The sequence below is a fragment of the Geotrypetes seraphini genome, chromosome 3 (assembly GCF_902459505.1).
Source record: "Geotrypetes seraphini chromosome 3, aGeoSer1.1, whole genome shotgun sequence".
NCBI lineage: Eukaryota > Metazoa > Chordata > Amphibia > Gymnophiona > Dermophiidae > Geotrypetes > Geotrypetes seraphini.
In genome coordinates, this window is record NC_047086.1 from 66,468,458 (window position 1) to 66,493,218 (window position 24,761).

The 24,761-nt window shown below is 41.9% G+C and overlaps 1 protein-coding gene across 1 annotated transcript in view; it reads left to right on the plus strand.

Annotated features, from left to right (window-relative positions):
* The window catches only part of LOC117357880 (collagen alpha-1(XXI) chain-like), a 381,914-nt gene extending 359,961 nt beyond the window's left edge, over positions 1 to 21,953 (plus strand). Inside the window, exons 32-33 of the mRNA XM_033939103.1 lie at positions 9,154 to 9,231; positions 17,597 to 21,953. Coding sequence (XP_033794994.1) covers positions 9,154 to 9,231; positions 17,597 to 17,784 — 266 coding nt within the window. The 3' untranslated portion in view covers positions 17,785 to 21,953. The remainder of the gene's footprint in view (positions 1 to 9,153; positions 9,232 to 17,596) is intronic.
* Positions 21,954 to 24,761: the final 2,808 nt, after the last annotated feature.

Here is a 24,761-nt window from a genome sequence, read left to right on the forward strand (position 1 = left end):
TCTCCTTTTTAAATTTTCAGCTACCTATCCATTTTCCATCTTCTCTTATTCTGTGGCTTTCCTATCACTCCTTTACCAGCCTCCTATTTCCTCTATCTTTCCTCCTCTCCTCTTGGTTTAACATTTTGCTCCCTCTCTTTTCTGTTGTACTTCTTCCCTCTCCCCTTGATGCTGAACAATGAGATGAAAGGGGGAAAAAAAAGAGATGCTGCATCTCTCTCTCCTTTTCACCCCCATCCTAACATTTCTCCCTCCCATCTCCAGACCCAACTTCTCTCCCTTTCTCTTCCCAACTGCCCCCATCCCATCTCTCCCCCTGTCTGCCTGCCTGCCTCCCTCCCTCCCCCCAGTTCCACCATTTCTCCCTTTCTCTTCCCAATGATTCTCCCTTCAAGTATCTTTTTCCCTCTTCCTCCACACCACCCCAGATCCAACCTCTCTCCCTTCATCTCTCTTTCTTCTAAGCCCAGCATGCCTTTCCCTCCAGCGCTGGTTCCTCTCTCCTCACAGCCCAGATTGCCTTTCCCTCCAGCGCCAGTCCCTCTCTCCTCACAGCCCAGCATGTCTTTCCCTCTAGCGCCGGTCTGATGTCGCCACCAAGCCAAAAAATCTGCTGGCCTCAGCAATTCAGCAATGTTGTCCGTGGCTCTCCCTCCTGAGTTTCGCCTTCCGCGGTCTGTCTCCAATGATGCGCAGCTTCCTGTTTCCACCCGGGTGGACCACGGCAGACAGAAAGCTGGAAGGGGAGCCACGGACAACACTGCTGAATCGCTGCCGAGGCCGGCAGACTTTTCAGCATGACAGTGACATCTGACCGGTGTGGAAAAAAAGACACACTGAGCTGTGAGAAGGGGAAGTTTGGGAGCATTGTCGCGGGCCACATAAAAAAGGCCAGGCAGGCCGGATTCGGCCCGTGGGCCTTGTGTTTGACACATGTGATTTAGTTGAATAATCACATGACCAGGCTTTGGGATATCTGCTACACTGTAATAAAAGTTAATGCTCTTTATGAGAAAGTTTGATAGGATATGCTGGTCCCTTGAGTACTTGGGTTATTAGGATTGATGAAAATGAAAAACTGCACCACCCACCCACCCCCACTCCCTCCAAGCACTGAGGCTGTGCCAAGTTCTAAAGAGCTTTAAAAAGTCTCTGAAAACTCACCTCTTTTTTAAGGCATTTTCTAAAACTGGTAGCACTGTGATGATGTTGAAATTGTAGGGATGTTTAATTTGTTACTGAAACAGCAAAAGAAATTGATCCTATTCTCTCCACAAAGAGAACACATGAGAAAACAAGAAATTGTGGAGAGTCGATGTCCAAGCTGATGGCTTTATTGAAACAAACAAGTAATCCACATAAATACATCTAGGGCTGGAACCTTTAGAAACATAAAGACCCTACATGGTCCGTGTTTCGAAACTATCGTCTTCTTCAGGGGGTCCCTGCTGGTCCTAAAAGTGAACTTGAGGATTAAAACAAAGTGTCTCTTCCTTGAAAGCGATGCATTTGAAATAATAGAGTTGTGCTCCAAGCTCCCAGCACAACTCTGTTATTTTGAACGCGTCGCTTTCAAGGAAGAGACACTGTGTTTTAATCTACAAGTTCACTTTTAGGACCAGCAGGGACCACTGAAGAAGACAATAGTGTCGAAACACAGACCGTGTAGGGTCGATATGTTTCTAGAGGTTCCGGCCCTAGATGTATTTATATGGATTACTTGTTTGTTTCAACAAAGCCATCAGCTTGGACCGACTTTCCTCAGTTTCTTGTTTTCTCTAATTTGTTACTAAGCCTATGACAGTATTGTTTTTACTTTGTATGCAAATTGTAATCCGCTTAGATTTTAAGCCAGTGTCTTGCAAACTTTGTGAAGCTGTGGCACACTAAACATGGTGCCCATGGCTCAAGAGCATCTGGAAGTTTGTGGACGTGCAAAGTAGAGAATGACACGGGGAAAAAATCTGTCCCCGTCACCGCCCCGTCACCGGCCCACCATCCTCTGCACCGCCCCGTCACCGCCGATCCCTTCACCGCCCCGTCACCGTCACCGCCATCCCTTTCACCGCCCCGTCACCGCCACTGCCATCCCATTCACCACCCCGTCACCGTCCCCGCTGCATCCATATAAGCCTTTTTCCTTTCACTCCCTCCTTCCAATTTGAGCCGGGAACACTAGCGATCGCACGGTCCCCGCGGCCACTACCTGCCTGCCCGGTCCATCCTGGTGTTTGGCCGGCTCTCTCCCTTCTCCTCACCTTGGTTTGTGGGTTTTCTTTTTCGGCAACCTGCGCGCTTTCCCAGGGAGCCGCACACGCGCGGCTGCTCAGTGTTCGATCTTCTGCTCTGCTGCAACTTCCTGTTTCCGGTTGCGTCAGAGCAGAAGATCGAGGCTGAGCAGCGGCGGGTGTGCGCGGCTCTCTGGTAGCGTGCGGGTCGCCGAGGAGGAGGATCTGCGGACTGGGGTGAGGAGAGGGGAGAGAGCTGGCTGGACACTGGAATCGATTGGGCGGGCGGGTGTAAGCTGCGGGGACCGCGCGATCCTTCATGCCTCACGGCGGGGGACAAGACCATTCACCGCCCTGCGGGCGGTGAATGGCCTTGTCCCCGTCGCCGCAGCGACTGCTAGTTTTCTTCCCCGTTTTCGGCGGGTGACCCGCGGCTAAAATGCGGTGGCCGCGGGTAAACCGCCACCGTGTCATTCTCTAGTGCAAAGGCCCTCAAGATAGGGCCCTGAGCTGCCAGTGGGGGGTGCTGGAAGGGAAGAGGTGCAGAGAGAAGGAGAAGCACTGGCGCTAGCTGACTGCCTACAGTATGTGCCTGTCATTGTGAGAAGCATGTCCTATAGGCAGTCAGCCAGCGCTGGAACCTCTCCTCCTTTCCGGCATCTCGCTGCACACCTGAAATCTCAGACGGCACACAGTTTGTGATACACTGTTATAAGCGGAATAGAAATTTTAAAAATAAATTTCCTTTAGGGTGCATTGCATGAAAGTAGTATATTAACACACTTTCACAGCAGTGGTATAGCCAGAAATGAATCTTTGGTTGGGCCTGAGCTTAACATGTGGGCACCATGCAGTACAGATTTTGACACTGGTTCCGGTTCTCATTTGCTTATGTTGCTACCAGTGTCTGGGTGAGCCTAACTCTAAATTGGAGAGCCTGTGGATCGCTGAGACCCATAAAATGAAGTCCAAGATATATAGGGGGAGGGGGAGAATTGTATAAACTGCTCAAAATTTAAAAATGGTGAAAAAAAAAATGGTGGAAAACACAATTTTATAAATGGTGCTCTGGGATGAGCATCCTTTATAGAATAGGGCTTAGAGCTGATTCCTGCATTTTAAGTTGAGTGCAGGTAGGTATGTCAGCTGAAACCTGATGTAAATGCCTGTGCCCAACTCATAACAAACAAAGAAGACCCAAAATTTCCACAGGAGAAAAAGGGCAACCCAAACAAATGAAACTGTGGAAAACCAATGTTCTTGATGCTTCTTTTATTCAATAAATACAATGTCCTTATTTGTTGCTGAAGGACCCAAAACGGGCCGTGCCCAATTCATGGTATTTTGGGGCGTAAATAATAATAATAATAATAACTTAATTTTTGTATACCGCCATACCCCGAAGAGTTCTAGGCGGTTCACATAAGTTAGAGAGAGATTACAAGTGGGTACATATCAAGTTGATCGTAGTGTTGCAAACAGCAAAGCGAGAGAAGTTACAAATGGTTAAATATCGAATTGAGTCATAGAGTTGCGAACAGCAAGGAGAGGAGTGGGGAGGAGAGGAGGGAGAAGGGGAAGGGGAGTGGATCACAGCGGGGGGAGGATTGAAAAGGGGCATTAGGGGTCTTGGTCTCGGAATAGGTGAGTTTTGAGTAGTTTTCTAAAGTCGAGGTAGTTGTAGGCCTTGAGGACCATTTGGGCTAGCCAAGGGTTTAGTTTGGCGGCTTGGAAGGCGTAGGTTTTGTCAAGGAATTTTTTTGAGTGGCATAGTTTTAGGGAGGGGAAGGCGAAGAGTTGAATTTTTCAGGAGTTCTTATAGTTGTGGTTAAGGGTGAAGTGAGCGGTGATGTAGCTTGGGGATAAACCAAATATTGTTTTGTAGAAAAAACAGGCGAATTTGAATATGATTCTGGATTCTAGTGGGAGCCAGTGGAGTTTGTGGTAGAAAGGGGTGACATGGTCCCATTTTTTCAGGTCAAATATGAGGCAGACAGCGGTGTTCTGGATCATCCTTAATCTCCTGATGGTTTTCTTTGTAGTGATATTCTGTAACACCGTGTGCAAATTTTTGCAGTACCCCCTTTTGAGTTTTATACTTTGAGATTTAGGAGCTCGATATTATAGAATAGTGCACAGGCAGATGCATTCACAAATCCAAACTAGTGCCAATTAACTTCATTGTTTTTTAAGGTTATGTTGCCTAGGGAGCTCATGAATAGGTTGTAGAGTATAGGGGAGAGGAGGGATCCTTGGGCAACACCACAGAATGCCTGCCAGCTTTTTGAAACTATATTGTCTTTCCGGACAAAGTAGTTCCTGTTCTGTAAGAAGTCTCTGAACCAGTTGAATACTGTGTCCATAATGCCAAGCTCACTTAGTGTGTTGAGGAGTAGTTTGTGATTGATGTAGTCAGACTGCGGAAATATCGAATGTCCTTTGCCTAATAATTGCTTGACTTTGCTAGTTAAGGTTAGCAGTAGCAACTCTATGATCTGTTGTGGATGGAATCCGAACTGAGTGTGGTGAAGGCATGATTGTTTTTCGATATAGGTTGAGAGTTGTTTGCTTACATGAGTTTCTAGGAGTTTGGTGAGTAATGGGATGCCGGCTAAAGGCCTGTAGTTTTCCAGATTTGTTAGATCAGTGTTTGAGGTCTTGGGAATTGGGGTGAGTGCAGTTTGACCCATCTGGATTGGGAGTTGGCCATGGTGAAGTAAACCGTTCACAAGGTGAGCAAGCGTGATGACCAAACCGTTCAGAAGGTGAGTGAGCAATTCTTAAATCAAGCAACAGTCCTACACCTCCAATCCTAACAGGCATACCCTGTTTCAAGTAACATGTCTTTGGGGAAATCCATATGAGAGTACAACTTTGTGGCAGAACTTGATTTATTGCTTGATTTAACAATTCACCAGCGACGCAGCAATGGATTAATATGAAGCTAAGTATTTGTGAATTTTCTGCGACTTTTTCTAACTATAAAGACTTAATATTTTCCCAAAGTTGGCCAGAGACTGTTTGCAATTAAGAATATCATTTATGAGATGTGGAGTTTTTATGACCAATGACTGAAGGTGTGCTTCCTGTATTGGAGCATATGCTGATAACAGTTAAGCATTATTATTGCTGAGGTCTTTTTCCTCCACTTTTGCAATTGATTGCAGCAGCTAGCTCTCTTGACCTCTTTGGAAGTGAGTACAGATTGATAGCATTTTGATATTGTGCCTACTCATTCCCTTAGAGATTTGTGGTAATTGAAATCACCCATTGTTACTGTGTTACCCAGTTTGTTAGCCTCCATAATTTCTGAAACATTTAAGCATCTGTCTGTTCATCCTAGCCAGGTGGACAGTAATATACTCCTATCACTATCCTTTTCCCTTTTACACATGGTTCCTGTATAATTTTTAGTCTATTCAATTCAAGGCCCTCCTTAACATATAATTCTATGCCTTCCTCAATTTGATCCACCCTATCACTTCGATATAATTTATAGCCTGGCATGACAGTGTCTCATTGGTTATCTTCCTTCCACCAGGTTTCAGAGATGCCTATTTTATCAATCTTTTCATTTAGTGCAATATATTCTAACGGCTGTATCTTGTTGCTTAGGCTTCTGTCATTTTTATACATACATTTCAAACAATGCTTGTCATTCCTATTGTCAATTTGCTCAGCAGTTGGCATAGATAATGCAGTCTTTAGAATCAGCCTGCCCCTCTATTTAAGAACACCTGGTCTACTGTAGTCTCTATTGCAACCTCACTATTGGGATGTCCTATCATCCCTGTTTTGGTGATATCTTTTTAAAGATACATTGTTCTGAACCATGCTCTTTTGAGCGACTGTCGGCCTTCCTCTCAGTATCTAATCTAAAAGCTGTTCTATCTCCTTTTTAAATGTTAATGTCAGCAGCCTGGTTTCAGCCTGATTAACATGGAGCCCATCTTTGTGGAATAGGCTTCTCCTTCCCCAGAATGTTTCTGGGGCAATAGGGGGATTAAGTGACTTGCCCAGAGTCACAACCCCAGAGTGCTGAGGCTATTGCTTTAACCACTGAGCCACACTCTTCCCAGAGATTGGACCTGTTCCCTGAGTGCTAGCAGCCAAATATGCACATAGGACTGCTGATCAACTGGATGATAATAAAACATGTGATAGTGCAAAAGACTGGAACACCCCCCCCCCCCCTGCTTCTGGACTGCTGCCTGCATCTTAATATTGGTGATTTCTTTAAGTGATTTAAGTGATTTCTTCTTCAAGTCCAAGGTACAAACCATCCACAATAATCTTAACACCACCACCAGCACCAACCCCCCACCAGCATACTCCCAACCTAACCCCAACCTCTACCACTCTATCCCAACTTCACATGGCCACCCATGCTGAGGTTCTTGAAACCCTGAGAGAACTCAAGCCCTCTGGCACCATCCTCGACCCCTGCCCATCCAGCTTCCTACTATCCACTGAAGACACCATGGCGGAATCTATCCTTCCCATCATTAACTCCTCCCTCTCCACAGGGACAGTACCTCTCAGCTAGAAGTTGGCTATTATCAAATCCACACTCAAAAAACCCACCCTCAACCCCAACGAACCCGGCAACTACCGGCCAATCTCCAACCTCCCATTTGTCTCCAAACTCCTAGAATGAATAGTGCTCCGCCGATTAAATCCTTTCATAGAAAGAACAACCGTCCCTGTCCCCCGCACAATGTGGCTTCCGAACAGGCCATAGCACAGAGTCAGTACTCCTGGATATCATAGATGACAGCTGGTCGATACTCAACAAAGGCAGCAATGCTCTACTGGTCCTACTTGACCTCAGCGCTGCCTTTCTTGTAACCTGTTCTGAGCTGCTGGTAGGACATGATAGAAATCTAATTAAATAAATAAATAAAGTTGCTAAGAGAGTGGGACTATGTATACTAAGGTCCCCTAAGATTGCCAGTAATATGGTAGGCTATGGTAATATTTGCTTTTTATTATTTTGTAATGTTACTGGTAAGTTCCCCTCTAAGGATCTAGTAGACTATATTTCTAATTACTTGCTAATAGAGATGCCCTATGCAAGAGAAAGGAATATTGTCCCTCAGCTGGTGAGTTCTCCAGAACCTCATTATTGTCTACTGCTAAGGAATGTCAACTTCATGCAGGGTGCTCCAATAAACCAGGCTTATGCGGTTTACATTGCCTGGTTATGAATCATTGACTTCTCCGGCTGGCTGGCTGCCTGGTATTCCCTGCTGACTTCCTAAGGAGGTTGTGGCCAAGTCCAACTCTGCTTACACAAGGATTCATAAGAAGTGCAGCAAGAACACTGATCCACATGCTCCTCGAACAAACTTGATCATCTTAATGTTCTTGTTTTTCACAGATCGCTGCGATGACAGATTTATCTATGGTATTTGCACATATGTCATTAAATATGTCAAGAATTTATGTGTGCATTTGCTTGTTTAACATTAACATTGTGCCGTATTGGATAGAGAGGTCTATTCCCATGAAACATTTAGTCATAGCTAGAAAGTCTCTATGGATGAGGTCTTGGCAGAAGTTAAACCAATTAATGCACTATTAAGTGCCTTTACTATAGTTTATAAAGTGTCATGTATACTAATATGACCCCATTTTATCTAGCTGCATTAGGGTGTTTTATCGCAGGCTGTGATGGTAAAAGCTCCAACGCTCATAGAATTCTATGAGCACTGGAGATTTTACCGCAGCGGCCAGTGATTAAAAAAAAATCCTAATGCAGCTTAATAAAAGGGGGCCTAGAATTTTTGTGCCTACTTTTTGGACTTCTATCTCTTTGAATCTGGATGTACTAGATGTAATAGTGATACGCATTGGACAAAATATTTCCGTTCATTTGGCTGTTATTTCTGGGTTTTAGAAATATCAATTGATCATTTAAAAAATTTGAAGGTGTTAAATTGATATTTTTTTTGTGCACTAAAATATTTAAGCCATATTAACAAATTAATAAAACCACACAAGCCGGCCGGTGCACTGAATGCTCTGCGCTGCTTGTTAGCAATATCTCTGTTTTGATAATATTGTTAGAAAGATCAAGGCTTACATTTCAGAAATTATATTTACTGTGTCTAATTTTAATTTGTAATTAATAATTCTATGACCTACGTTTTGTAATAGAGGTGCAATTAAGCAACCCATAGGTATTGTGTTAACAGCAGGAGCGAAGCCAGACCTGCCATTTTGGGTGAGCCCAGATTTAATCTTCTTATCCCTACCCCTGTACAAATATGCAATTTTTAAAATCTTCTCTTCAGTCCAAGCATCCATCCCTCATCCCTTACATCAACTCTGCTCCTACTTCTTTCTCCCTCTCCTCTGCCCCAAATCAGCATCTGTTCCTCTGGAAGCCCAAGGCCTGGCATCTGTCCATCTCTTTCTAAGGCTCCTTCCCCCCACTCAGGTGTACCTTAGAGATGCTGCAATTCCTAAAGACAACCTTCGCTAGCTCTTCAGGCTTCCCTCTACTGTGTCTCTGCCCATGAAGATACAGGAAGTGACATCATTGAGGGCAGGGCCACAGCAGAAAGAAGTCTGCAGGGCTGGTACCAGTTGCCTAAAGATATTACTGGCAGTGATTCCTATGACTTGCACTGGGGATGGGGCTCAGAAACAGACAGAGAAGAGGGGGAGAGGGGAGGTGTTTTGGGGATTCATGGGCCTCTGAGTAAGTCTGAGGCAAAAAATGGGTGATCCTGGGCCCATCCAGGCACACCTGTGGTTTACAGGTTTTTTAATCTCTTTTATTCTCAAGTAATTTCGAAAATAATATGAATATATACTGTCAATATAAAAATTATGGTACAACCTTTAAATATTTGTAAAATATCTTGTTCAAATCTCTTTATTTGAAGGAACATAAAAATGTTTGTATGTTTGTTTTTAGGACAACCTGGAAATATCGGCGAAAAAGGTAATAAAGGTATTGGAGAGCCTGGAATACAAGGTCCTCCAGGTTTACCAGGTAAGTAATGTCATCTATATTTGGTAAATCACCTGCTATCAAACACGCTTTGTTTAAGAGTAGTAACAGTCAGTGTTCACTTCACAGAGATAACCAATCTCCAGTGTCTGCAGTCAGACCTCAGAGCAAATCATAAGGAATAACTCATATGCAGACTATCATTGATCATATATTATCGCAAGGGAACGGTTCTAGTGAGCAATTTGGCTGTTGTTGACTGATACTCTATAGAACAATAACATCTAAAATTGTTCTATAGAGTATCAGTCAACAAGTCAAAATTGCTCACTAGAACCGTTCCCTTGAGATAATATATGATCAATGATAGTCTGCATATGAGTTATTCCTTATGATTTGCTCTGAGGTCTGACTGCAAACACTGGAGATTGGTTATCTCTGTGAAGTGAACACTGACTGTTACTACTCTTAAACAAAGCGTGTTTGATAGCAGGTGATTTAGTGTGATTTACACAGTTTTTTGTAGTGTTTTTGATCTATATTTGGTAATACATTAAAATCACCCCAGTGCATTAAAGTACATCTTCATTCCTCATGCAGTTGTACTACTTTTTAAAACAGATTTCAAATATATTTGAAAGTAGTTTTGCTGAATTATATAGAATAAAACAGTTTTTAAAATGGTATTTTCACCCAGTTCCATAGTAATTTTTTTCTATCGGGTATTAACATTTTTATAAATTGCCTCAAATAGAATATTAAACAACACTGTTTGAGATCCAGAAAAAATCTCTATACTACTTTGATCTCCACCAACATGCAACATAAGCTCCCCACATCCCTTACTGTTCTTCTTTCAATCATTTCCTCTCATTCTGAATCCCCTCCATCAAATATGAACCTCCTATTCCCCTTTTTGAAACCAGCCTCCTGATATTCAAAATGATATAACTGGCCAAAAACAACCACTGAGTAGTTAAATAGCATTTCACTGACTAAATGCAAATATTCAGTGCAAGACCATGTCCACTCCTTGGAAACCGACCTGTGGAGTCCCGCAGGGATCACCCCTATCCCCTATTCTCGTCAACATCTACATGTCTTCCCTGAAAATCTTCCATCAATCTTCCCTTGAAACAATCTATACTTATGCTGACGACATCCTTGCCCTTCTCGAGACAGACTCAAACCTTACCAATCTCTCTGAGAATATAACTGCCTGCATAACGAAACTCCAATACTGGTCCCTCTCTATTCAAATGAAACTGAACAAATCCAAAATGAAACTTCTCTGGCTCGGTCCAAAACTAGAACAGTTGTCCACCCTCTTCGCACTGCCCTCTGGCGTCACGCTGCAGCTTGAGTTCTCGAGCAAAGTTCTAGGCATCATCATCGACTCTTCTCTTTCCTTCAATGACCACCTCAACTCCCTGGTAAAATCATGCTTTTTCAGCCTCCACATGCTGAGGAAAGTGAGATCCTGCTTACGCCAACAACATTTTGCCATCCCTGTTCAATCCATCATCCTTTCCAAACTAGATTACTGTAATTCCATCTACCTAAGTCAAACCAAAAAGAGTCTTCATAGACTTCAACTAATTCAGAACACTGCGGCCAAGTTGATCTTCGCAAAACGTAAATTTGACCATGTTTCCCCACTTTTGTCCAAACTCCACTGGCTTCCAATAATCGCCAGGGTTCATTTTAAATGTTCCTGTCTAGCTTTTAAAATCCTACATGGCATCCTCCCTCCTCTAATCCCTCTATCTTGGAACTCCCCGAGTCCCGACAACACCGGGCCCAGCCAAAAATTTTAAATATCCTTCCCCTCACTAAAAGGTATCCTCTATGCGGGAAAATTAGGACAATCTCTCTTCTTCAGAATCACAGGGCTTTGGAATAACCTTACTACCCCACTGCGGAATCAGGTCTCCTTCCAACTATTCCGTAAGCACCTGAAAACTAGTCTTTTCACAAAATACGTAACACTCTCCTCCCCCCCTATACTCAATCCACCAAACTCAATGTGTTATTCTTTTCTTGTATTAAGCTCTTGTAAACCGTGCCGAGCTCTATATTCATGGAGAGGATGCGGTATATAAACTTAAGGTTTAGTTTAGTTTAGTTTAGTTTAGAGACAGCTGATTATCTCTGCTGTTTATTCATGGGTAACATATAACAACTCATAAATCCAAACTGGTAGTATTGTATAAATTCCATTCTCAGAGGAAAAAATATTGCAATCTAGTCCTCACAATTCCACTGAAAATACTTAAATTGTATAGAGCCGTCTATGCTTCTTCATAGAAACATAGAAACATGATGGCAGATAAAGGCCAAATGGCCCATTTAGTCTGTCCATCCACAATAACCATTATCTCTTTCTCTCTCTGAGAGATCCCATGTGCCTATCCCAGGCCCTTTTGAAATCAGACAGTCTCTTGTCTTCACCACCTCTTCTGGGAGACTGTTCCATGCATCTACCACCCTTTCTGTAAAAAAGTATTTCCTTAGATTACTCCGGAGCCTATCACCTCTTAATGTCATCCTATGCCCTCTCATTGCAGAGTTTCCTTTCAAATTAAAGAGACTCGACTCATGTGCATTTACATCAGTGATTCCCAACCCTGTCCTGGAGGAACACCAGGCCAATCGGGTTTTCAGGCTAGCCCTAATGAATATGCATGAGAGAGATTTGCATATGATGGAAGTGATAGGCATGCAAATTTGCTTCATGCATATTCATTAGGGCTAACCTGAAAACCCAATTGGCTTGGTGTTCCTCCAGGACAGGGTTGGGAACCACTGATTTACATTACATAGGTATTTAAACGTCTGTATCATATTTCCCCTCTCCCGCCTTTCCTCCAAAGTATACAGATAGAGATCTAGTCCCCATACGCCTTATGATGAAGACCACATACCATTTTAGTAACCTTCCCCTGGACCGACTCCATCCTTTTTATATCTTTTTGAAGGTGCGGTCTCCAGAATTGTACACAATATTCTAAATGAGGTCTCACCAAAGTCTTATACAGGAGCATCAATACCTCTTTTTTCCTACTGGCCATACCTCTCCCTATGCAACCTAGCATCCTTCTAGCTTTCGCCGTCAATTTTTCAACCTCTTTGGCCACCTTAAGATCATCACATACAATCACATCCAAGTTCCGCTCTTCTGTCATGCACATAAGCTCTTCACTCCCTAATCTATACCGTTCCCTCGGGTTTTTGCAGCCCAAATGCATGACCTTGCATTTCTTAGCATTAAATTTTGGCTGCCAAATTTCAGACCATTCTTCAAGCTTCACCAGGTCTTTATTCATGTTATTCATACCATCTGGCGTGCCTACTCTATTGTAGATTTTGGTATCATCCGCAAAGAGGCAAATCTTACCCGACAACCCTTCAGCAATATCATTTGTAAAAATGTTAAAAAGAACAGGCCCAAGAACAGAGCCTTGAGGCACACCACTGGTAACATCCCTTTCCTCAGAGCGATCTCCATTGATCCCTCTGTCGCCTTCAACTCAACCAGTTCTTGACCCAGCCCATCACTTTGGGACCCATCTCAAGGGCACTCAGTTTATTTATTAGACATCTGTGCGGAACACTGTTAAAGGCTTTGATAAAATCTAAATACACCACATCTAGTACACATCCTCTATACAATTCTCTGGTCACCCTGTCAAAGCAATTGATCTGATTTGTCTGACCAGACTTACCTCTAGTGAATCCATGTTGCCTCCAGTCCTGTAATCCACAGGATTCCAGAAACTTGACCATTCTCTGTTTTAAAAACAGCATTAATTTGCTTACCATAGAAGTCAGACTAACTGACCTGTAATTACCTATTTCTTCCACTTTTGTGGAGAGGGACCACATCCGCCCTTTGCTAGTCCTCCAGTACTACTCCTGACTATAGAGACTCATTGAAAAGGTCAGTCAGCCGAGCTACCAGAACTTCCCTATGTTCCTTCAGCAACCTAGGATGTACACCATCCAGCCCCATTGCTTTGTCTACCTTTATTTTAGCTAGCTCCTCAAGAAGACAACCCTCTGAAAATTGTTCAGGATCTATTACTCTTCCATCCCTATTCACGTTTGTCTTCTGCGATCCCGCTTCCGGTGCTTCAGCAGTGAACACAGAACAGAAATATCTATTAAGCAATTCAGCCTTTTCTTTATCAGCTTCTAGATATTCCTCCCCTTCACCTTTGAGTCTCACAAAGCCACTTTTGCACTTCTTCCTATCACTAATATATCTAAAAAATGTCTTGTCTACCCGTTTTACCTTGTCAGCTATTTTTTTCTTCCATTTGTATCTTTGCTTTCCTCACTACAAAACCAATCTCTCTTAACTTTTCCAGATATTTTTGCCTGTCTTCCTTTTTCTGCTATCTTTTATAGTTTATGAAAGCTAATCTCTTATTCCTTACCTTATCAGCTACTACTTTTGAGAACCAAAGTGGCCTACTTCATTGGCTCATAAATTAATCTTATTGTGAACTAATAATCTTTAAGTTATGTTATAAATTCTTATCAAACTTATCTGTAGAGTCCTGGCAGAGCCTTTAGCTTATACCAAGAAGTTGAAAACTCCAACGCTGACATGCATGTTTCATATGCAAAATATTGCTTCAGAGCACGGTAATTATAAATCAATGAAATTTTAGACATGGCGAGCACCAACGCTGAGGTTAACGTTGGTGCTCGTGATATGTGAAAATGCATACGGCAAGAAATGTTAAAGCATTTTGTGGTAAGTGATCATTTAAGGCTAGATTCTATAAATGGTGTTCAAGATTTTGTGCCGAAAAAAACCGGTGCTGAACGGTATTCTATAAAGGGTGCTCTGGGATGGATGCCCTTTATAGACTAATGCATAGCGCTAGGATCCAACTCTCAACTTTGACCACAGTGGTTAATGCTAGAGCCTCAGCACCCTGAGGTTGTGGGTTCAAACCCACACTGCTCCATGTGACTCTGGGCAAGTCACTTAATCTCCCCATTGCCCCAGTACATTAGACAGATTGTGAGCCCACCAGGACAGACAGGGAATACCTCGATAAATTCATGTAAACCATTCTGAGCTCCCCTGGGAGAACACTATAGAAAATTCAATAAGTAAATAGTGTGAAAATCTTCAGCCTCTGATAACCAGAGCTGGTATTGTGACATCATAATGCCTCATTCCACCCATGCCTAAGAGGCAATCTCATCAGTGATGTCACAATGGCTTGATTGTCCTTCTATACTTGGCTCACTTTTACTATATTTTGATTTCTAGAGTGGTGCAGTCACAGTGGTTAAAGCTACAGCTTCAGCACCCTGGGGTTGTGGGTTCAAACCCACGCTACACCTTGTGACCTTGGGCAAGTCACTTAATCCCCCATTGCCCCAGGTACATCAGATAAATTGTGAGCCCACTGGGACAGACAGGGAAAAATGCTTGAGTACCTCAATAAATTCATATAAACTGTTCTGAGCTCCCCTGGGAGAACAGTATACAGAATTGAATAAATAAATCCCAGGATGTAAGTTAGGCTCAGATCCCTAGTATTCTGTAATACTACACACATCTTTAGTGAATGTCTCTGACCATGCTCCCTTTGGAGTTGGATGCTAAAAGATTTGCACGCAGATCTTTAAAGAATAGCACCTAGTGAGATGTGCACGTGATTCTTATTGTTGCCAGTTAATGCCATTAATTGGCTGTTAGCGCCCACTATTGCTAGTTAACAGCTTGTTGCCCAATTAATTTCCATGCACAACTTGGGTGCTTGTCCAATTTTGGCCACCATATATAGATCCAGGTAGTTAGTGCATGTGATGTGCAGATTTATTTATTTTTCTTGCTGGGGGCATACCATGGGCAAGGAAGAGTTAATCAGCAGGCACTAATGTGGATTTGCTCCCTGGTTGATAGTAACAGCTCATGAGCCCTTAGGTCAGGGGTAGGGAACTCCGGTCCTCGAGAGCCGTATTCCAGTCGGGTTTTCAGGATTTCCCCAATGAATATGCATGAGATCTATTTGCATGCACTGCTTTCAATGCATATTCATTGAGGAAATCCTGAAAACCCGACTGGAATACGGCTCTTGAGGACTGGAGTTCCCTACTCCTGCCTTAGGTCCTGGTTCTATAAAAGACACCTACAGTTAGATACCTAGATTGGCGCGCCTAGCTGATCTAGATGCCTAACTTCATTTTTTAATTGGGTTATTTGACGCTGATAATTAAAAACACCATTAAAAATGATTTTTAAAAAAATTAATTCGATGTAGGTGTCTACACTGAGGTATCTACTGGCAATTAGGCGTGCGTAGGGATAGATTTGCTGTGAAGTTTGGGTGTGGATTGAGTTAGTTACTGGTATTTTAGGCAAAAAAAAAAAACCAACGGTCATAATATACTGGTGCATATGTTGTACACACCTACCAGTGCCTAAGTCAATTTAGCCTATCTTTGATTGGCAAGGGGTAGGTGCTGTTTTCCTAGGTGTCTTCCGAGTTAGGCGCTATTTATAGAATATGGCCCTTTAGTGCCTCCTAAATAGGAGATGGCAAGTGCTCCCTCATTCATTTTTTTCCACTGCTGTAAACAGTGGTGAGTTTTTGTCAGGTACTTGTGGCCTGGATTGGCCTCTGTGAAAACAGAATACTGGGCTAGATAGACCATTGGTCTGACCCAGTTTGGCTATTCTTATGTTATTAGGGGCCGATTCTATAAACAGTGCTTTATGTTAGGTGGCGGGAGGCTTTGCACTGCCACCTAACGTAAGTGACTCGCATCCTTAAAACCCACTTAACAACCCATTTAAATAATAAAAAAAAATATATAGCCACCTACCTGCGGCTCCTGAAGTGGCATCCTAATCGTGGCTATGGAGGTGCCTCCCGGTGCCTATGGCCAAAATAAGCAATGGCCCACGCTGGAAATGCTGTTAGGTGCTGGCAGGTACCTCTGCAGTTGCAATTCACGTGAAAGGGAGGCCCCGGAAATGTAGGCCTTCAAAATCCTGACCTATATTTCCGGCGCCTATTTTTTTACGCAAGTCGCGATTCTGCAAAGGGCGCCCTCACACGATTGGCATGAGCTTGCGACTAGAAATAGGTTTAGAGCAGGGGTCTCAAGGTTCCTTTAGAGCAGGGGTCTCAAGGTTCCTCCTTGAGGGCCGCAATCCAGTCGGGTTTTCAGGATTTCCCCCAACGAATATGCATGAGATCTATGTGCATGCCCTGCTTTCAATGCCTATTCATTGGGGAAATCCTGAAAACCCGACTGGATTGCGGCCCTCAAGGAGGGACTTTGAGACTTCTGGTTTAGAGTATGTGAAAGTTCCATGTTAGCATGTGCTATGCTCATGTCTTAGCACCCTTTAGTATAGTGAAACACACTTTCACAAGAAAAAGAGAAAAGAGCAATGTCATATATAAATGTAGGCAGTGCTGCTTTAGTTCAAAGGAGTATGTTGCAAATGAACTGGAGGAAAAGCCTCAGACAAATGCCCTCCCACCACCCCAAATGGTGGATAAAGGTGGTAGGGTGGTAACCTCACTGGCAAAAACCTCCGTCACACTCCCAAAATAGAAAAACTATGAGCAGGGCTGTCTATGCATAGTTGATAGAAGAAAAAACTTTCAACTTATCTCTGTTGATCGGTACACCGACGGTGGCCAGCGTTTCACTAACTTGCTGCCTCAGGGTGTATCACAGTCCAATCAAAACTTTTATGCAGGACGCCGTAACGTCTCTTCTGATCAAAAAGACGTCCTGCATAAAAGTTTTGATCGGACTGTGATACACCCTGAGGCAGCAAGTTAGTGAAACGCTGGCCACCGTCGGTGTACCGATCAACAGAGATAAGTTGAAAGTTTTTTCTTCTATCAACTATGCATAGACAGCCCTCCTCATAGTTTTTCTATTTTGGGAGTGTGACGGAGGTTTTTGCCAGTGAGGTTACCACCCTACCACCTTTATCCACCATTGTGGTGGTGGGAGGGCATTTGTCTGAGGCTTTTCCTCCAGTTCATTTGCAACATACTCCTTTGAACTAAAGCAGCACTGCCTACATTTATATATGACATTGCTCTTTTCTCTTTTTTCTTGTGAAAGTGTGTTTCACTATACTATTGATTTTTCACATATCCGAGTATTTTGTGCTATATTTTTAGCACCCTTTAGTAGACATAACCCTATATATTTCCTTCTATTCTGTCTTTATTTATTCTAGTCTATAAACATTCCTGGTTGTTACGGTACATTGCAATATAAGCATAGTAAGGTAGATCTTTGAATGTACTCTAGATTAGTGTATTTTTATAAAGAGAGATGAATTAACATTTGCACAATTTTGTCTATCTATTCATTTATAATTTTATTTCTCATTGAACGTCATATTAAGGCCCTGCAGGTCCTCCTGGAATAAGCAAAGAAGGACAGCCTGGTGAACCTGGACCTCCAGGTAGACAAGGAGAACATGGAAGTCCTGGAACACAAGGACCAGCTGGACCACCTGGAATTTGTGATCCTTCTTTATGTTTTAGCACAATTGTAGGAAGAGATCCATTCAGAAAAGGACCAAACTATTAATCTCTGATTCTAGACTCTGTAAGATGTATATGGTGTTTCGGTGTTTCCAGTCTTTCATGTCTCAGGAAGATTTCCATAAAAAAAAAAAAAAGTTATTTTCTACACCAACAGAAGTACCTCTGGTTTTGTAAAATTGATATCTGAAATGAAATATACTGTATGCCTTTTAAAGGTTTTCATTAATGTGCCTTGTGAATTCATAAATATGAGAGCATATATTGAATCTCAAGAATTTTGTCATAGATGGTTGTCTGCTTACATGATATCAGTAAGGTTAATTTATAGCCTTACACTTGGTAGTGGCTGATGGTGCAACTTTAAAAGTTTGTTTTCATGTGTTATGTCTAAGGTTAGGTCTTCCTAATTGAGGAAAATTGTTAGACAGTGCTTAGGGAAATGTTTCCCAATCAACCCTGGAGGTACAGCTAGCTGGTATGATTTTCAAGATAGTCATAATGAATGTGCATGAGAGATATCGTCCGTTCATGTAGGTGTACTGTATCTCATGTGTATTCATTAAAAAACTGAACAGTTATGTGTGCCTCCAGGACAAGGCTGGGAACACTGACCGACGGGGTCTTTTACTAAGTCGCGCCAGTCAATTTAGCTTGCGCTAAATGCTAACACGCCCATTAGATTCTATGAACGCGTTTGCATTGAGTGCACGCTAATTTGGCTAGCGCACCTTAGTAAAAGCCCCCTCAGTGCCTGACTAGAGCACCAAGTTCCCTCTTAACGCTCCCATGTTTGGCTGTTGCTGCAGAACAGGTTCTAATTGAAGCCAATGTTCTGTGGTGCTATCAGTCACTGTAGCAAGGAGCTGAGAACTGGGTCTAGGACAATTCAGCGTGGCTATTTCAATGTGGCCCTTTCATCGCAGCCATTTCAGCATGGCGGTTTCACTGTGTCCGTTTCATTGCTGAAGTTGCCGTTCCATCGAACAAATGTTGTGGTGGAAGAGGGGGCATATCAAATAAAACTTGCCCCCCCCCCCCTACTGGTGCTTAAATCACAATTTGACGGGTGAAAGAAGGCTTCTGGGGCAGGCTCCATTGACCCCCCCCCACTGGTGTTTCAGGCCCAATTGCTTCAATGTTTGAAAGGGGACAATGCCGCCCCCTCACACCCCCCACTAGTGCTTCAATAAAGTTACCTGAAGGCTCCTGCTGCTGCTGGAAGTGCTCCCCTTGTCCCACCCCCCGCCTCCACTGGTGCTTCAATAAAGTTATCTGAGACAGCAAGGGGACAACATCTGTCAGACTCCTCAGCTCTTCAGATAAGCTGGATGGGGGCCAACTCAGCACGATGAAACGGCCTACTCTTAAAGGGCTGCAATGAAATGGCGGTGATTAAATGTCTCACATGACGAAAAGGGCCACGATGAGCTGGCCACACTGACATGGCTTTGCTGACTCATCCCATTCCGCTCAGAATTAGTAAGCCTTTAAACATGGTCAGTTTATAATTCTTGATTATGTAGGGTGCCCTGCTGGTAGCTGTTGGAAGATAAATTACTGTGAAGTATTTCACATTAGCTCAGTTTTAGTATTTGATTTTGCTAGAAGATGTTATTTCATGTGTGTGAATTGCATTGACTATAATTGCCTAGTCAAGCTTTTCCTTAATTTTCTAGGAAATTTGTATAGAGATGATAGAAATTTTCCAACATTTCCTTGAAGTTTATTCCATACAGAGTATCTTTAATATTATCACAGATCAGACATATTATAGTAAGTCCTTTCTAAACTAATTTTGATAATTAGTATAAATAAGCATCAAGCAAAAACATATCATTCCTAAACATCAAAAATGTCTTATTATTTGATTGTTAATTAACGTACTGCACTCTACAGCTGCCTTTACATTTGGTTCATTACACCATAGAGCAAAAATCAGAAATGAGAGTCAGTAAGTTTACAAACCTTGAGAGGTTCTTTGTCTTGCAAGCAATCTTAAGTCACATTACTTTTTTTTTTTCCTGAAGAAATTCTATGAGCGTCGAAGCATTTACCATACCAGCTCGCGCTAAAAGCCTCTAGTGCAGCTTGATAAAAGGGGCCCTAAATTTACTGTTCAGAAAGCTAAATATTAATATAAAGATATTTTCCTAGAAAAGATAAATTGCACAATGAAACATAGGGCTCAATTCACTCAAGATAAATTTTGCCTCTGGAAGGTGAGTAATGCAAAAAAATAAATTTTTTTAAAAATATAAATAGCAGCTGTAAAATGTCAATTATAGGACATGTTCATCTAAAAGAAAATACTTGTCATGAGGTGTAAATTGATATTCAGAATACAGAGGAGGAACCATGTACTAACACCCTGAACTATGCCTACATGTATGCCTTCAAAGAGCTATTTACCCAAATATATATGTGATGTTTCATCATTTCTGTAACCCTCAAACTTGAGTATATTTATTATTGGTGTGCATGGCCAAAAACATTTGGATAGTCATCGTTGTCTTTAAAATAAAAATATTTGTGGCTTTTGTATATTTTATTTTCATGTATGGTATATGGTTTTTTTTTTCCTGTTACACTAAGGTGCGCTAGCCGATTTAGCATACACTAACACGTCCATAGAATATAATGGATGCACTAATATTTAGCGTGTGCTAAATTGGATAGCGCGCCTTAGTAAAAGGACCCCTATGTCAAAAGTGGGAGAACACTGAGGAGTATGTGATATCGTCAACAACAAACTAGTCCTCTGTATACAAAGTCAATGATAAATAGTCCTTAAACATTGATGTATATAAGAGAGTTCTTTATCACAAAACCCAATATTATTGATATATGTATCTACATGTATAACATGGTTTATGTCTTTTTAAGGCTAAAAGACCTCAAGCGTTCACAGCTGTCTGGATCTGGAAATTATCCTACCAAGACAACCTATTGTGAATGATCATTGGTCTTAATTGCCTTTCTTTTATCTCTCTTTATTTTAATATTTTAATTTTTTTAATTGTTTTTTTTGGTCTTTTATTATATTTTGTTATATTTTATTTGCTAAGACCTAAAGTGAGGATGATCTGTCAGCGACTACTCAGGATGGAATTACTATTTTCAACTCATTGCTCATGTTAGTGTTTGTCAAGGCTAACGTATTTAATACAGCCTGTAATACTTAGGGCTCCTTTTACTAAGCTGTGGTAGCGTTTTTTAGCGCACGCTGCAGTTAGCGCCCGCTAACCCCTGCGCTACGCAGAAAAACTTATGCCAGCTCAATGGAGGTGTTAGCGTGTAGCGCACGCGGCAATGTAGTGCACGCTATGCGTCTGCTAAAACCGCTAGCGCAGCTTAGGGCTCCTTTTACGAAGGTGCACTAAGCGTTATAGTGCACGCACAGGATGAGCATGCGCTAGCCGAAAATCTACCGCCTGCTCAAAAGGAGGTGGTAGCGGCTAGCGTGCGCGGCAATTTAGCGTGGGTTATTCCGCGTGTTAAGGCCCTAACGCGCCTTTGTAAAAGGAGCCCTTAGCTTTTGAAATCCATCTGTTGTGGTAGTGCTGGAAGCACACAGCTATATTGGAGAGCTGTAGAAATGGCTTAGCTGGTGTTCACAAATCGTGGCTGAGTCTCAAATACTCTTGTATCTTCAACAAAAACAGTGGAGAAAAAACCTCAAAAACTGTATGCAGCAAATTTCATTAACATTGTGACAAGCTGCTTTAATACTATGCTATAATAAAATTGTTTTTACTTTTTCCCTTCTTTTCGATTTAATATTGCAGTTCATTTTTCCATAAACCTTTTGTCATTACTAATCGTTTGGTTCTTTTAAAATACGTAACCCCCTTGGTGTCATTGCTTTTTTCAGATTTTGCTTTTGCAAAGTTTCCAGGTCTGCTCATGAAGGGCGGGTTGGCGTAATATTTGATGAACTTATTCATCAGTATATCCCTTAAAGTCTTTTAGATCTTGTGCCATATTTTCAATATTTAAATCCAAATGTAATGTGCACTTCAGTTTTCTATCCCAAGATTGTCACAATACCAATATTAATAAGAAGGAAAAAAAAGTAAAAACAATTTTAATATATTCTGAGAATTGATATTGATATTGTGACAATCTTGGGATAGAAAACTGAAGTGCACATTACATTTGGATTTTAAGACTATCACAGGCTTAAAAAACTCCACTTACATATCTTGCAAGAGAACATCCAACTAGTATGTACACTGCCAAAAATTAAAAAAAAACCCACACTTACCCCCTCTTCTACTAAACCGCGCTAGTGGTTATAGCGCGGGGAGCTGTGCTGAATGGCCCGCGCTGCTCCCGATGCTCATAGAGTTCTTATGAGCGTTGGGAGCAGCGCGGGCCATTCAGCGCAGCTCCCCGCGCTAAAACCTCTAGCGCGGTTTAGTAGAAGAGGCCCCTAGCTGTCGGTTGAATTCTTCAAAAATTCCCTGAAGATCAATGCTGATACCATCACATTTCTCAATGCACTATTTTTTTTTTTTTTTTTCAATCAAACAAACTTCTTCAGCTGGAAAACTGAGCTGAAGAAGTTTGAAAAAAAAACAACGTGTTGAGAAACGTAATGGTATCAGCATTGATCTTCAGGGAATGTTTGAAGAATTCAACCAACAACTAAGGCCCTCTTTCGCTAAGCGTTTTAGTGCGCACTAAATCAATGCGTGCGCTAACCTCTAATGCGTCCATAGGATAACATGCACGTGTTAGTGTTTAGCGTGTGATTAGCGCACGCTAATATTTATCACGCGCTAAAAGGCATAGCGCACCTTAGTAAAAGAGGGAGTAAGTTTTGATTTTGTTTTTTGGCAGTGTGCACACTAGTTGGATGTTGTCTTGCGAGATACGTATAGTATTTTGTGAGTTGAGTTTTTTAAGCCTGTGATTGCATTAACATTTATCTACACATGCAGTATTCTTCATATGCTTTAAAGATATCTAACAAGATCCTCAGATGTGCCTCTCATGAGCTGTAGTTGTGCTATATAAGATGTGTACACTTCGAATCTTCATTGGATCTAGCGATATTTTTTTTTTTTGGAACTTATTGATAGCGTTAAGGCAGCTTGTCACAATGATAGTGAAATTTGCTGCATACAGTTTTTGAGGCTTTTTCTCCACTGTTGTTGTTGAAAATACCACATGCTCCTCAGTGTTCACCCACTTGTAACATAGTAACTTTCATTGAATGTTACTGTAACAGTTTTACAGTTACTATACAGTAAATTATTGATATGTTTCCCTCTTTCCCCCCCCCCCCCACACACACACATGTTTTTTTGATGAACATTGAGAACAATTCTGTAAGAGGGCACCTAGGCTAAGATGATAAGAAGGCATTTATTTCAAGCTTATTCTTTGAAGAAAACTAGATGCCTTTTATTGAATACTACTGAAAGTGGCAGAAAATACACTGATATGTATGGTGCAATCATATATACCAGTCTTATAGCTAGTTCACATGCCCATGCCAAAGTACATGTGACCATTAATAGAAAAACTGAAATTCACCATTTCACCCATGTGGTAAAAATGGCCTTAGTGAGCGGGAGTGACCCACATAAGCGTATGCAAAAGCCATGTTTTACTGTAATTTGGTAAAAGGGCCTCCTGGAAAGTTAGTTACAACAGCTCCCTTTTTAAATGTTTTCATGTAATATCTAAAAATAACCTGTGATGGGGCAATATTATTACAGAAGAGCTATGTAAGAAGATCAACCTATTTCAAGACCATCTTATAAAAGCAACATGATTTAATTTTGGAGTTAAGGAGCACTTAATTGTCAATCATAATGATTTGGGCACCCATCTGGCTTCTTGCTATTCTGTACCAATGGGATGCTGATTCTAGAAAGTCTACATAAGGCGCCGATATTGGCACTGAGGCCCAAATTCTGTAACCAGGGCCTAAAGTTAGGCACCTATTTCAGAGGCGCCTACCTAGATAGGCGCCTATCTAAATTGAATAACAAGATCAATTAGGTTTTTTAATCAGCGTTGATTGAAACATAGGCGCCTATCAAGAAAGCGCAATTCTGTAACAAGGCGCCTCTAAAAATTTAGGCGGCCTTCAAAAAAATAGGCGCCATGCATGTTAGACATGGGCATGGCTACATGTTAGGCGCCTTCTTACAGAATCGCCGCTCTTAAGCGTGCTTAAGCGCTCGCATGGGCGCCTAACTTTTAATTGCGCCTTGAGTTGACCTATTTATTGGGCGCCTCCAAATTAGGTGCCCAAATAGGTGCCGCTCAGCGTCATTCACTAAACAGCACCCAATTTTACTTGAATCGCGCTGAACAGTGCCTAAATAGACGCCTACCTTTTGGGCGCTTCTTATAGAACTTGCCCTTGATTGTATAAAACTTAGGCGCCCTTTATAGAATTGTGCTTAGTGTTGATCAGCGTCCTAACATTTAGGCATCCCCAATTTATACTAGGGTTTTCTTTGCCTAAATTGGATCCCATGCAACTGAAAAAGGGGTGTGGCTATGAGAGAATCATGGCTTTCACAAATGATTTGCTGTGCTACAGATTGGTGGGGATCTGCTCCCTTCAGTTATTCCGCAAACAACTGAAAACCTGGCTTTTCAGCAAATTGTAGCTCTATCCTTCCCCCCTTTCTCTCCCCCCTTCTACACATAAGTTCATATAATCCTTTTTCTTCTTCTCTACCCACTATTTTAAGTTCTTGTAAACCGTGTCAAGCTCCATTCTCATGGAGATGATGCGGTATATATACTTAAGGTTTAGATTAGATTAGATTAGATTAGATCTGGACCCAATTTGCAAGCCAGAGCTTAAGTCCTTTCAGCTGACGTAAGTCCTTGCATCCATAGTTGAGTGTGGAATTTGGTGCTCAGTGCTATTCTATAAAGAACACTTATCTCAGAGCAACCTGTATAGAAAAACCACATTGGCTTTATGCATTTTTTGTTTGTTTGTTTTTGCTGGATGTTATTTTGGCACTAAGATGTCCTTTTGAAAATATC